We start from the raw sequence: 13,377 nt of genomic DNA on the forward strand, positions 1-13,377 counted from the left end.
TCTTATCAAGGTACATTTTGTAAAATAACTAGAAAAAACATGGACAATTCGATTTGAGATCGATTATCTTTTTATATTTTAAAATAAAAGATTTTAAATATTTCTTCTTTATTCAAAATGTTTAATATTCATGCTACCTGCAAATTTCAAATTCAGATCGAATCATTTGGAGCTATTTTATCTGATTTTCCTCAAAGAATTTTCTTCATAAAATCTTTTTTGAGTATGATTTTTCATAATAATGTGGACTATATATATGTTCCTATTATTATTATGTTTTCATTATCATTACAAAATGTTAATTACCTCATCCTACCAAAGATGGTTAAACCTATCTACTCGTAATAATGGCAGAACAAAAACTAGGAGCATATTTAGAATCATTTTATGTAATTTTCAGGGATCTAGAACTAGGATTAACAGTTAATCAGTCGAATACAGATATTCGGTTGCTGATGATCATCATTTATGTAAAACAGATAATGCCACATTTACATAACATTGCATTTACCAAATTGTAGTTACAGAATCAATTGCAAAAAGAAATAAGAAGAAATTTTAATACAAGTATATTTTTCATTTATTACTTCATGTTCATTTAGTGGTTTACTTTCATAAGAAAAAAGGTTAAATCTCATACAATTAGTCAGAATATTTTTCTTATATATAGCAACAACAAAAATACTTTTGCTTGTTCTGCAGGTAAATCTGCTTATATTTGCGTTATTTATTTGTTACATCGTTCAGTAAAATCAATAAAATAAATTTTGTGAATAAGATTAATTTTTTAACATTCCGTATATCAATTACATTCACAGCCATTTTTAACTGGTACTCAAATATTTTTAACCTTAGAAAGACAGTAAAAAAAAAGAGTAAAATATACATTTAAACAGTGATAAAGAAATTTATTTAGTTGTAATCATGAGATCTTGCCAATGGTGAGGGGGTAGAGTGCTCAGTGATACAGAGTAGCTGTACTCAAATTACCATTGTACCGGAGCAACTAATTACCATAGCAACCATACTGGAGAGAGTGCAACTGTATGCGGAGAGGTCTCTGTTGAGAGGCAGACTAAGAAATGATTCCTAAAAGAGGGCAGCAACACTTTCAGTAATTGTCAAGGGCGTAAGTCAGGAGGACTTAAACGGCCATACCAACATCACTAAATCTTCTGAGAACAATACAGCTGAAAGTAATGGAAAACTACAGCTGTTTTGTTTTTTTTCCAAGAAAATTTAGCTTTCTGCATTTTCATGTAACAAAGATGGAGGTGCCTTCCTTGGTAAAATATTATGTTGGTAAAGTAGTCCTCCATTTGGATTACTAAGGAAGGGGTATACAAAAAATTAAAGTTAAATTACATTCTACGAGTCGGAACGTGGAATGGTAGAAGTCTAAAAAAGGTTGGTAGGTTAGAACTTTTAAAGAGGGTAATGTATATGTTAAATTTAGATGTATTAGGAACTAGCGAGGTTCATTAGAAAGAGGAAAATGTCTTTTAGACAGGTGACTTTAGAATAATTAACTCAATGTCAAATAAAGGAAGGCAGGAGTAGGTTTCATAATGAACAAGAAGATAGGGAAGAGAATAAAGTATTTCAAAAAGCTTAAATAAAGTTATTGTATTCAGGATAAAATCAAAACCTAACCCGATAACAATTGTTAACAAGTGCTCATGATGATAATGAGGTAGAATGTGTATATGAAAAATTTATGAAGCAATTTAACACATAAAAGGGGATGAAAATTTAATAATAGTTTGAGATTGGAATGCAAGAATTGGAAAAGGTACGAAAGGAAACATTGTGGGTGAATACAGGCTGGGCAAAAGGAAGAAAGAGGGGAAGGACTTGTTGAGTTTTGCACAAAGTATAATATACTAATTACCATGCTAGTTTAAAAATTAACAGAAGAATATGCATTTTGAAAAAGCTGGGCGATAATGCAAGATGTCAGATAGATTATACCATGGTTAAGCAAGGATTTAGAAATCAACTTGTCAACTGCAAAGCATTTCCAGGAACAGACATTAATAGCGACCATAATTTAGTGATAAGGAAATGTAGATTGGAGTTTAAAAACGTGAAGAAAAGTGTCAGATGAATTGATGGAATTTATAAAATCTTGAGGAAGAGGAGGTAAAGAAGATTTTTGAGGAGGATATCGCAAGAGGTCTGAGTAAAAAAAGATAAGGTAGAAAATAAAGAAAAGAATGGGAGAATGTTAAGAAGGAAATTTTTAAATCAGCAGGAGCGGACTAAGGTGGTACAAAGAGAACTGGTAGAAACCTTGGTTATCAGAGTATATATTGCAGTTGATAGATGAAAGTAGAGTGTATATGAATGCTAGTGATGAAGAAGGAAAAAGGACCTATCGACAGTTAAGAAATACTCTAGGCAGACAATGCAAAATAGCAAAAGAAAATTGAATTAAAGAACAGTGTTCAGAAGTGGAAAGAGAAGTGATCATTGGTAAAATAGATGGAGCATACAGGAAAGTTAAGGAGAACTTTGTGGTAAGTAAGTTAAAATCTAATAATGTGTTAAATAAAGATGGTACATCAATTTATAAAACGAAAGAAAATGTTGAACTTGTCGACATTTTCTTTGGTGGAATAAATTAAAAAGTTACGTGGAGAAAATGAATTAGAAACTGGTGTTACAGAGGAAGAAAGGAATTCGAAGATAATGAAAAGGGAGACAATACTGAGATCTGGATTTAATAGAGCATTAAAAGATTTGAATGGTAGAACTACTCCTAGGATGGAGATACCTAGAGCATTACTGTGCAGTGCAGGTGAGAAAGCAATAGATAGACTATACAAACTGTCTGTAATATTTATGAAAAAGGGGAAGTTCTGTCAGACTTCAATAACAGTGCTATTGTCATTATACCAAGAAGCATGGGCAGGAAAATGTGAAGAATACAGAACAGTTAGCTTAACTACTTATGCACCAAATATGTCAGCTAGAATTCTGTATAGAAGAATTGAGAGGTGAGTGAAGAAATGTTAGGAGAACCCCAATTTGGTTTCAGGAAAAGTATAGGAACCAGGAAAGGAATTATAGCGCTTGGATTAATAGTAGAAGGAAGACAAAAAAAACAAACCAACATTCATGGCATTTATAGAATTAGGAAAGGCATTCCATAATGTAGACTGGAATAAAATGTTCAGCATTTTAAAAAGTTTAAGATTTAAGTATAGAGATAGAAGAGCAATTGCTAACATTTACAGGAACCAAACTGCAAAGTAATAATCGAAGAACATAAAAAAGAAGCCTTAATAGAAATGGAAGTCCGATGAGGATGTTCCCTATCCACGTTACTTTTTAATCTTTATATAGAACTAGCAGTTAATGGTTTTAAAGAACAATTTAGATCCGAGGTAACAATACAACATTAAAAGATAAAGATGCTACGATTTGTTAATGATATAATAGTTCTAGCTGAGAGTATAAAAGATTTAGAAGAAACAATGAATAGCATGCATGAAGTCCTGCGCAAGAACTACCACATGAAAATAAACAAGAACAAAAGAAATATAATGAAATGTAGTAGAAATAAAGTACATGGATTATTGAATATAAAAATGGGACGAGAAAAGTCTACTGAAGTAGAAGAATTTTGTTATTTCGGAAGTAGAATTACTAAAGATCGCCGAAGCATGCCGAATAGCACAACTAAAACGATCTTTCAGTCATTAATACAATTCAATTACATAAAAAATTAATTTAAACATTAGGAAAACATTTTTGTAAGTATATGTTTGGAGCATAGCTTTATATGAAACTGAAACTTCGACGATCGCAGTACCTGAGAAGAAAACATTAGAAGCTTTTGAAATGTGGTTCCAAAGAAAATCTTAAAAATAAGTTGGTTGGATAAAGTGACAAATAAAGAGGTGTTGCAGCTAATTGTTAAAGAAAGAAGAATTTGGAAAAATATTGATAAAAGATAAGACAGACTTACAGGTCACATCTTAAGGCATCCTGTGATAGTCGCTTTAATATAGGACGGACAGATAGATGGGAAAGATTGTGCAGGTAGGCAACTTTGGAATATATAAAACAAATTGTTAGGGATGTAAGATGTAGGGGATATATCGAAATGAAACGACTGACACTAGATAGGGAATATTGGAGAGCTGCATCAAACCAAAGTAGAAAGCTGCATCAAAAGTAAAAATAAACGTAAAATAATCTTTTCCAAGTAATTTTCTTTAAAAGTTTCTTTAACCTACACAGCTGGTCTGCTTGGGATTTGTCCTGCCACCACCTCATTCGGTCGCCCTAAACCATAAGACCGAATGTCTAGGTCACAAACGGGAACGCAGCTTCGAACAGTTTGGCGACCAGTATCGTAACATAGCTCCTAGAACCTACCTAAAAGCGTGAGCGGATTAGGTAAGCTCGGTGCCATACACCACCGGCTTACCTGACCTAACCGCTTACTTGTCATATATTTGCTAAAATGGGTAGGCACACTTAGTCAACTACTAAAAATATATATGTGACACCCATAAATAATATTTAATTCGTCTAGACAGCAAATCGCTGCCACACCTAGGTCGCTGAATGCCAGCAAGTACCTGTGCACAATTTTATAGCGCTTGGGGCTATAATATTTGGCTGGTGGTTAGCCATACTCTGGGTTAGCTTCCCACGGCAATGCGGTAGAAATCTTTCCCTTAGATAAACTACGGATACCGGTTGAACAAAGCAACCCCATCTACGACACGGTCCGACAATGCGGCTCTCGCCACATTTACTCGGCGCTTATGAGTGGCCAATTTTCCCCTTGACCTGCAAGTTCCAGGATGGACCGGTCTCTGGCTCTCCCAAGAGCAGGGCTGTCAAACATCAGGTATTCATTTGACTGGAACTCCACACAGAGCTCATCAGCTGCCAGGCAGAACCGAAACAGATATTAGTTCCAATTAACGTATTTGGTGAGCACCTGAGAACACGTTACTCTTAAAAACGAGCTCGAGGCATACCATCACCCCATACCTGTATAAACTTATACAAGAATCTTCCCTTAATCGTGGTGTCTCATTCCAGCTACCATAATTCAATCGTGAGGGTCTGCAACCTCTTCAGGAGACGGGAGATGGGTAACTTAACGAAATTTAGAGCCAATACATTGTAATGACCGTTCCGGTACAGTACTGGCCCGGTTCAAAACCGCATCCCAAATACTTCAGTCTCCCTGCCTCTTTGCAATCTCCACATGGCTGCTTGAACTTTTACCACTGAATCGATTGGGATAGCCTTTCCAAATACGGTGGTAGCCTCGTAGGAGGTTGTTCTAAAGCCATCCGAGCATACAATTACGGCTTTGCGCTGGGCACTCCTTAAATTTTGAAGAAGTACTGTATTCATATCCAACCTAGCGCCCAAACGGGCGCCGCGTAATAGGTAATGCTTCCAAAGACACCTCGGTACATTTGACGGCCCGACAACCCATAGTGTTTCCGAGCAATCATCCATGTTTGTGCATCACTGAGACGGCGTCCGCCCCTACTTGCCTAATGTGGTTGCTAAACAGAAAATTTTTATCAAACAAAACAACTAAGTACCTAGGTGTTTTGTGTAGACGAATTTATTTATCGATGTTAAGATACAAAGGAAGAATTAGTGAAATTTGATGTATACTACCGTCCTTCGCGCTTAATGGTAATTTTTAGGACGCTACTGGAATCTACTGGTCAATTATTATTGCTATGGTATTAATGATACACGCTTTGTTTACATTACTGGTATGGTTAATAATTATGTCACATCATTGATAAAAAATTGTTACGAATATTGTATAATAATAATTTTAACTAATGCAATTAACATTTTTTTAAACTGTTGATACGAATATTAGTAACAAACAAATGTAGTATGAGATATGAAAAGTAAAATCAGAATCTGTAAAAAAATATTATTTCATAATATTTTTTTTATTAAAAAGAAAAATGTATCTTGATATACGATTACCTTCCACCCGAGAGTTTTGCAGCAAGATTCTTCATCAGTTGAAAGTATTTTTAACCCTTTTACTCCACATTTCTGATTCGCAGCTTACAAATTATTTTTTTGTGGATTTATTGAAACGAAATGTCAGTATGAGTATATAAATAATACTTGTCGTGAATTTAAATCATTAACTACAGATTTTTTTGTAAGTGATTTACATGAGCAAATTGTGTGAAGCTAAAAGACGGTCATTAATTGAGCATTATATAGCTGCATAGAACAAAATTATAGAATAATTATATAGAACGGAATTACCCATTTTAGAACAAAATTCTGATGTTTTTATCAGAAAGAAATGTTTCTAGTATAGTTTGGACAAACAATAGCAATTGGAGGACACTGTTTTAACACTTTTAAACTATGTTGGGAGTATTTTAACACTTTTAAAATTTGTGATAAAAATTTTCAATCATGAAATAAGTACAGTCTGAGCAGGATAGGACAAAATTCTAATCGCATACTTATTACTTAGCTGTCCTCTCAAGATTTAAGTTTTCAATTTAATTTCAAGTTTAGGTAACTGTCATTCATTAACAGTCATACTTGAATTTCAACAGTTATGATTTTAGTATTCCCTTTTCCTTAATTTTTCCCTAGGGCTGCCTTAATTGGATATTTTAAATTATTTCTTGGTTTTATTAAATTTAGAGATATAATCATTAATTCTGTTCAGTTTAATTTGCATTTGTATTTTTTTAATCTTACATTTTAGGACTTTTCACGTTTAAAATATTCTACCTGGAATTATTGAAAGAAAGATATTTTATTGTTAAGTATTTTAATGTATTTCTGTGCCATTTGGATAGCTATTTTCAGCAAATATTACTAATAATTAAATAAATTTATTTTCTTGATTAAGCTTTCTTGCTTATATATGTGCAAGGAATGCGTATTTGTATACGCATTAATATATGTGTATATATATATATAATATATATATATATTATTATATATATATATATATATTTTTTATATTTTATATATATATATATATATATATATATATATGTATACACACAAATAATACAAATACACAAATTTTTTGATGGTGGTGGAACCAAACACATGCCATGGCATGTGTGTGTGTGTAGGCGCGCGTGCGCGTTAGTTTGTGTTAAATAATAAAGTTGTTTCTATTAAAATAGATAAAATTGTAAAACGTTTTTAATATAGATATAGATTTCTTGAAGAATTAACAGTTTAAAAAATAAGTTATTCTGTTCAAAAGGTAAGTGATTTGTCAACAAAAACAAGTTTTTAATATCATAAATAAAATAACTAGAAATAAGTACTAAAATAAAGAAAAATTTTAAAATACCTTACATTTTTTATTGTAAAATTTCATTTATTCTGTACATAATTACCAGACAGAAAATATATTAGTCATATATTTAATGCACCTGTTTAAATATAGAATCAGTTTGTTAATTTTAGCAGACGCTTCGTGTTTCTTGGCAGGTAGCTTGGGTGAGAGTGGACACACAGACGATTTTGTCTATTCATCATAATGTTATTACACAGAATCCTCGCATATCTTTAACTTTTAACGACCATCGGTCCTGGTATCTGCATATAAGAAATGTTCAAGAAGCAGACAGAGGCTGGTACATGTGTCAGGTTAATACAGATCCTATGCGCAGCCGTAAAGGATATCTTCAAGTCGTGGGTAAGCATATTGTAGTTATATAATTTTAAACTACTCCTCATTTACGCCTCCTTATTTCAGCTGGTTAATAAAATACTGAAACAAATTTTACTCATTTTTTATTTATTATTTAATTACAACAGAAGATAAAAACGTGTAACTCTGATAGACAACTTGAAACAACAAACTTGCTGACTACTACATACAAACAGTATTAATGGTCTAATAATTTTTATTATAATTATTGTAACTGTAAATCGATGGTCTAATAATTATTCATAAAAAATATAATAAAAAAATATTGTTTTTTGCTGCATATTAATTACATAATAAAAATTTCCGGTAATGTTTTTATCTTAGAATTTTTTTTTTATTCATTTATTGGTGACTGTGAATGTACGACAATTTTTTGTTAGTGAATTACGTCTAAAATGTGAATAAATATTATTCTGGAGATTATTCCATGCTTTTTGCTTTTCAGAAGAATTTAAAGAAAATAATTACTGTCGATAATTAATTATATACATTCAATCTTACCGTCAATCGATTTCCCTAATTAATGAATGTTTGTTAATCTTAAATCTTATTCCCAATCGGTATTGTAGATTAAAAACCAAAAGTAAATTTCATCTCGATAATCAAGTTATAGACGAGGTTCCCTGGGAATACCTTAATTAAATCCATTTTAAACACCAACAATAAACCAATAGTTGCATGAGCATTGAAAAAATCCATCCAGTTATGTGGTAGAAATTAAAATAATTCCCACTACTAAGAATAACACCACATCGTTGAAAGAAAAATAAAAGCCAGAAAAAAAGAACATTATAAAAAAACTATCATAAACATAAGTACTTTGATGATGAACTACTTAAGAATAAAGACATCGACCTGAGTATCACTATTAGGTTCCTAAGTCCAATACATATATCAACTTTAATCACCTTAGTTCTTCCCCATTGCGTAAGAGACTAACAGCAAAATAGTATACGTGGTCGTTAAGTGATATTTTGTACACTGTTGCAAATCGATCAACTTCCTCTCGAATACAATTAAACGACGATCTCAGTGAATACCTAAAAACCGTTCACTTTCAGCTGGAGGGAAAAACCTCCATGTAAATGGATTTCTGGACAGTCACCTCTTCTCATTTTGAATGTCATGTGAGTCGATTTCGCTTGATTTACCTTATTTTTCCATTTCTTCAACCACTCGGTAAAAAGGTCTAACCTAGATTGTAAATTATTTAAACCTTGAATCAGATCATCATCGATAGCGACAATTGCCAAATCGTCGACAAACGATGCAATAGTGGTATTGTTTGTGAACCCAAAGGTTTAAAGATGGAGTATCACAGATACTCCATCTTCTTACTGTAGACCCGGGTATACAGTAAGATGGAGTAGAAGATATGGCCCAATACTTAGCCCTGAAGAACACTCGAGGAAGCTTTAAATTATTCAGAAAACTTTTTCTTTTTTTTTATCTGGGAGAAGCGTCCGTCCATGTAACTGCGCAAAATTAAAAAAAAAATGGATTAAGGTAAATTTGTTTTTATTTTTATATAGCAGACTTTATCGAATGCTTGTTGGATATATAGAAAGGCAGCGGAACAAAACATTTTCTCCTCCAAGTAGTACATGAATGATTCTTTGTGTATGTTTAGTATTGGAATGTGCACCGTGGAAAACGGTTTGGTAGTCAGGAATAACTTGTCCCATTCTCTAACATAAGCCATAATCGCTGAAGGAATAGCCTTTCAAATACCTTAGACATATTAGGTAGTAGGCTTTTTTGGCTGAACTATAGAAAGGCAGCGGAACAAAACATTTTCTCCTCCAAGTAGTACATGAATGATTCTTTGTGTATGTTTAGTATTGGAATGTGCACCGTGGAAAACGGTTTGGTAGTCAGGAATAACTTGTCCCATTCTCTAACATAAGCCATAATCGCTGAAGGAATAGCCTTTCAAATACCTTAGACATATTAGGTAGTAGGCTTTTTTGGCTGAACGAGGATACGTAATTCACTGCCCTGCATTGCTTAGGTACCATCACTGGTTGATAAATCTTATATTCCAACCGGAAACACGTCGTTTGAAGGATACCATTAAACAGTTTTGTGTTATAAATTACGGTGTTAAATGAGAGCATAACGAGCATTTTTTTTAGGAGCTAATTCATAGCCAAGGGCTGTCTTTGATTTCCACTTTCCGGGTATTGGGTCGCATAACCGTAGCATAAGATAAGAAATTATTATTTAAATATTATTTAAGCACTTAAATAATATGGATCTCTAGACCTTCCTCGGCCTAATGAATGGAAATTTATGTTGCCTAACAGGGTAGTACTTTCTTGTTATACTGTTTCATTTCTACGATCTTCTTGTAGACTCTACAATCTCTATAATTAGCTGGATGTTTCGAGTGACAAAGTGCACAGATAGCAGGAGCCACTTCTTATTACTAATAGCTCGAAATACCAGGAGTTATTTCGATCCTTCTAAAACAGTCCGCATTCTTGTGCACTTTTTGTACAGTTTACACACCGGAAGGGTCATAGGCAGTTATTCATCGCATGTCCGTTTTGTTGACATTTCCTGAATTAGACTAGACCTACAGCTCTTATACACGTCTCAAATGATACGCTACAATTCACGATTATTCTTATTTTGAACATTCCCTTGTTCTGATTAGCTTAAGGTTTATGAAGAATGTAAGCAATAGTTATTTTATCAAAAGATAACTGACTTTTATAGTACTTCGTATCTTATGTCCGTGTTATTTAATTTCACTGTTGATGATGGTCGGGATTGAATAATGCAGGTTCCTCAGAACCAGCCAAAGGCCAGCTCGTTCTTTCTCTTGAAAATGTATCAGATTAGGTTATGTTCACGGACTAATTCTATTATTTTTTGATAAACCTCTACGCTTTTCAACATAACTCGTAATTATTTAGCACAGACAATTTTAATGTAGTAGCTGCTTTTGGACGTGGCGCCTATTATTTCATAGAAACGCAACATCAGTGATCTCATAGAGGACAATTTGAGGTGGTTTGACGGCCTCTTTCCCGTATATTTGCTAACTTCCATCGATAAGTCCTCATACTTCTTCAATAAAGTTAGTTAAGTATTCAGGTAATCAGTCGGTAATCAGGTAATTAAACACCTGAATGAGCTTACACTGCAATAACTTCCTAGGATCACGATTCGAAGTTGAACACCTGGAATTTTACACATTTTCTAAGTTCGTTCCATCAGTCGTAACATCGATTCTGTCAAATCGATAAGTTTACAGTTGATTCATGTTTTCATACACAAGGTTATAAGTTTGACCTACAAACTAAATAAAAACAAAATCTTAATGACAAACCAAAATTAATTCTATAATATAATACAATTCCAACCATAACTCAACTGTCCACGAATAACAACTATATTGTTTATAAACACTCATTAAAAACGAATATAACTTTTAATCAGAAGCAAATAATTAAAAATAAAAATTTTCTAATGAAGTAAAATGGAAAATTAGTGTATTGCTTTAATCATAATTTTTTTTTAATAGATGAAGATATAATTATAATATGAGAATTTCAATTTTCTAGTAGTTATTCTACAAATTCTTATTCCATTCCTTGTTACCTAACTTACATAACAGGTATTTTTTTTTTTTTTTTTAGTCATAACAATAAATTTTAATACGGTAATGTATAATTTAGCAATAAAAACATGATGAATGATAGATTTTCATGTTAAATGTAGCCGTATGTTATTTCCTCAACTGACATACCCATGAATCTACACGCAACCAAGTACGAATTTGTTAACTTCCTGCTCGTTCAATAACGACTCTCTGAATTCCAGTGTTTACAAGTGTTACACTAATAAATTACTCTATCCAGGAATTTAGGCCGGTTTGGTGTTATTCAGCCAGTAACTAGTAGTTTTTTATGACTTAATCCAAAGAAAATAATTCTACGCAGTATACTTTAAAACACACTTTTCTTTGCATTAAACAAATACTTAAACAGTTAATAAATTTTAACGTAAAGTTAAGTTTTTCTTTTATATTAAAAACCATTTGACCAGTAATAGGCGAATTATAATAAAACATAATCTATACGATTGTAAAACGTAAAATATAAAATTCACAATTTTATAATAGTTAGAACCAGTATATTTCTGATTTTCGAAGTCGAGAGATCTAAGGTTCAAATCCTAGTAAGAGAAACCTAGTTACTTTTATACGAATTTGAATTCCAGATCGTTGACACCGGTGTTCTTTCATGGTTAGGTTTCAATTAACAACACATCTCAGGAATGATCACCCTGAGACTACACTTCACTTACATTCACACATATCATCCTCATTCGTCCTCTGAAGTAATACCTTACCATGGTTCCGGAGGCTAAATAGAAAAAGAGAAAGAAAAAGAGGTATATTTCTTAAAAAATTAGGAGGCCTATTCAAAGGAATTTACATAATAAAAATAAAAATTGAGAATAAAATAGACACATTACTTTTTAAAATACATAAGTTAATACTAATTCACAGTTGGTTCTCGTGAATGATGCATTTTAATTGTTTATTGATAATTTTTAAATTTGCATATTAAGTGCTTATTTAAGGAATTAAAATTGAGCTGTTAACTGAAGCTACATTTATCTAAATTAAGATGAAAACTGCAGTACTAATTACTCAACAGAAATGTATTCAAAATGGAGGATTTGTACATATTCTTACATTATTAGATAACTACACGTATTCAAGCAATGTTTAAAAAATTTGGTAAAAGCAAACTTTAATGTGAATGACTTCATTTTTGTTATCTACTGATATCATAAGTTCATTTCCTACAAAATTATAACTTGCCCATACGATTTTACTGCGAATAGAAACTATAATTTGTTTTTTTTTTTGTTTTTATAATAAAAAAGTAAACAAAATTATTATAGAGAAATGTTAAGGTGTTTATTTAGGTCTGTGATATGTAAAATTTTAAAAGTTGTAATTTATTTACTAGTTCTATTTAATAATTATAATTATCTATTTAGTTCTAATTTATAATTGCAAAACTAAAATGTAAGTTATCATTTCTTTACTATTACACTTGTTTATTACTGCTTTTCTGAAAAATACTATTATTATTTTTTTGCAAAAAAAAAAATTAATTTCATGTTCTAAATGATATAAATCGATTTTTTTTATTAAAGGTACGTGATGATTTATACAAAATTTAATGTAATGTTAAAAACTTATTAGACCTTTAAGAAACTAATTACGAAATTGAAAATTTTCTTTTTTATAGTTATAGTATTTTTATTTAAACCAGTTTATAACAGTTACTTTTCGTTATGAAACTGATAGATAATTCTTTTTAGCAAGTCATATTTGAGATGATTTAATATATTTCATTTTCTGTGGCAGAGTGTCCTGGAAGTTAAATGGAAAAAACTTTCTTACTTTAGTGAAGTTCTATATCGCTTTATTGGTTATAGCGTAGAAATACAGTGGTCGTATCATTTCACAAGACTTACGTTTTCCACTTAGTTGACATTTTGATTAAAATAGAGGACAAACAGAGCATTATTTTCCTAAAAGGACTCTTCAGAAATGAATTTACGGGCGGCTATGGAAATGAAGTGTTATGAAACGAGGGTGCCTCTGGCAGATGAATCTATGGCAGGTTTTGTTCTGCTCA

The 13,377-nt window shown here is 31.8% G+C and overlaps 1 protein-coding gene across 1 annotated transcript in view; it reads left to right on the forward strand.

Annotated features, from left to right (window-relative positions):
* Positions 1–13,377, forward strand: part of LOC142318316 (lachesin-like) — a 470,857-nt gene that overhangs the window by 333,319 nt on the left and 124,161 nt on the right. The window contains exon 5 of the mRNA XM_075354889.1: positions 7,486–7,693. Coding sequence (XP_075211004.1) covers positions 7,486–7,693 — 208 coding nt within the window. The remainder of the gene's footprint in view (positions 1–7,485; positions 7,694–13,377) is intronic.

This window comes from Lycorma delicatula, chromosome 1, assembly GCF_047948215.1.
Source record: "Lycorma delicatula isolate Av1 chromosome 1, ASM4794821v1, whole genome shotgun sequence".
Classification (NCBI taxonomy): domain Eukaryota; kingdom Metazoa; phylum Arthropoda; class Insecta; order Hemiptera; family Fulgoridae; genus Lycorma; species Lycorma delicatula.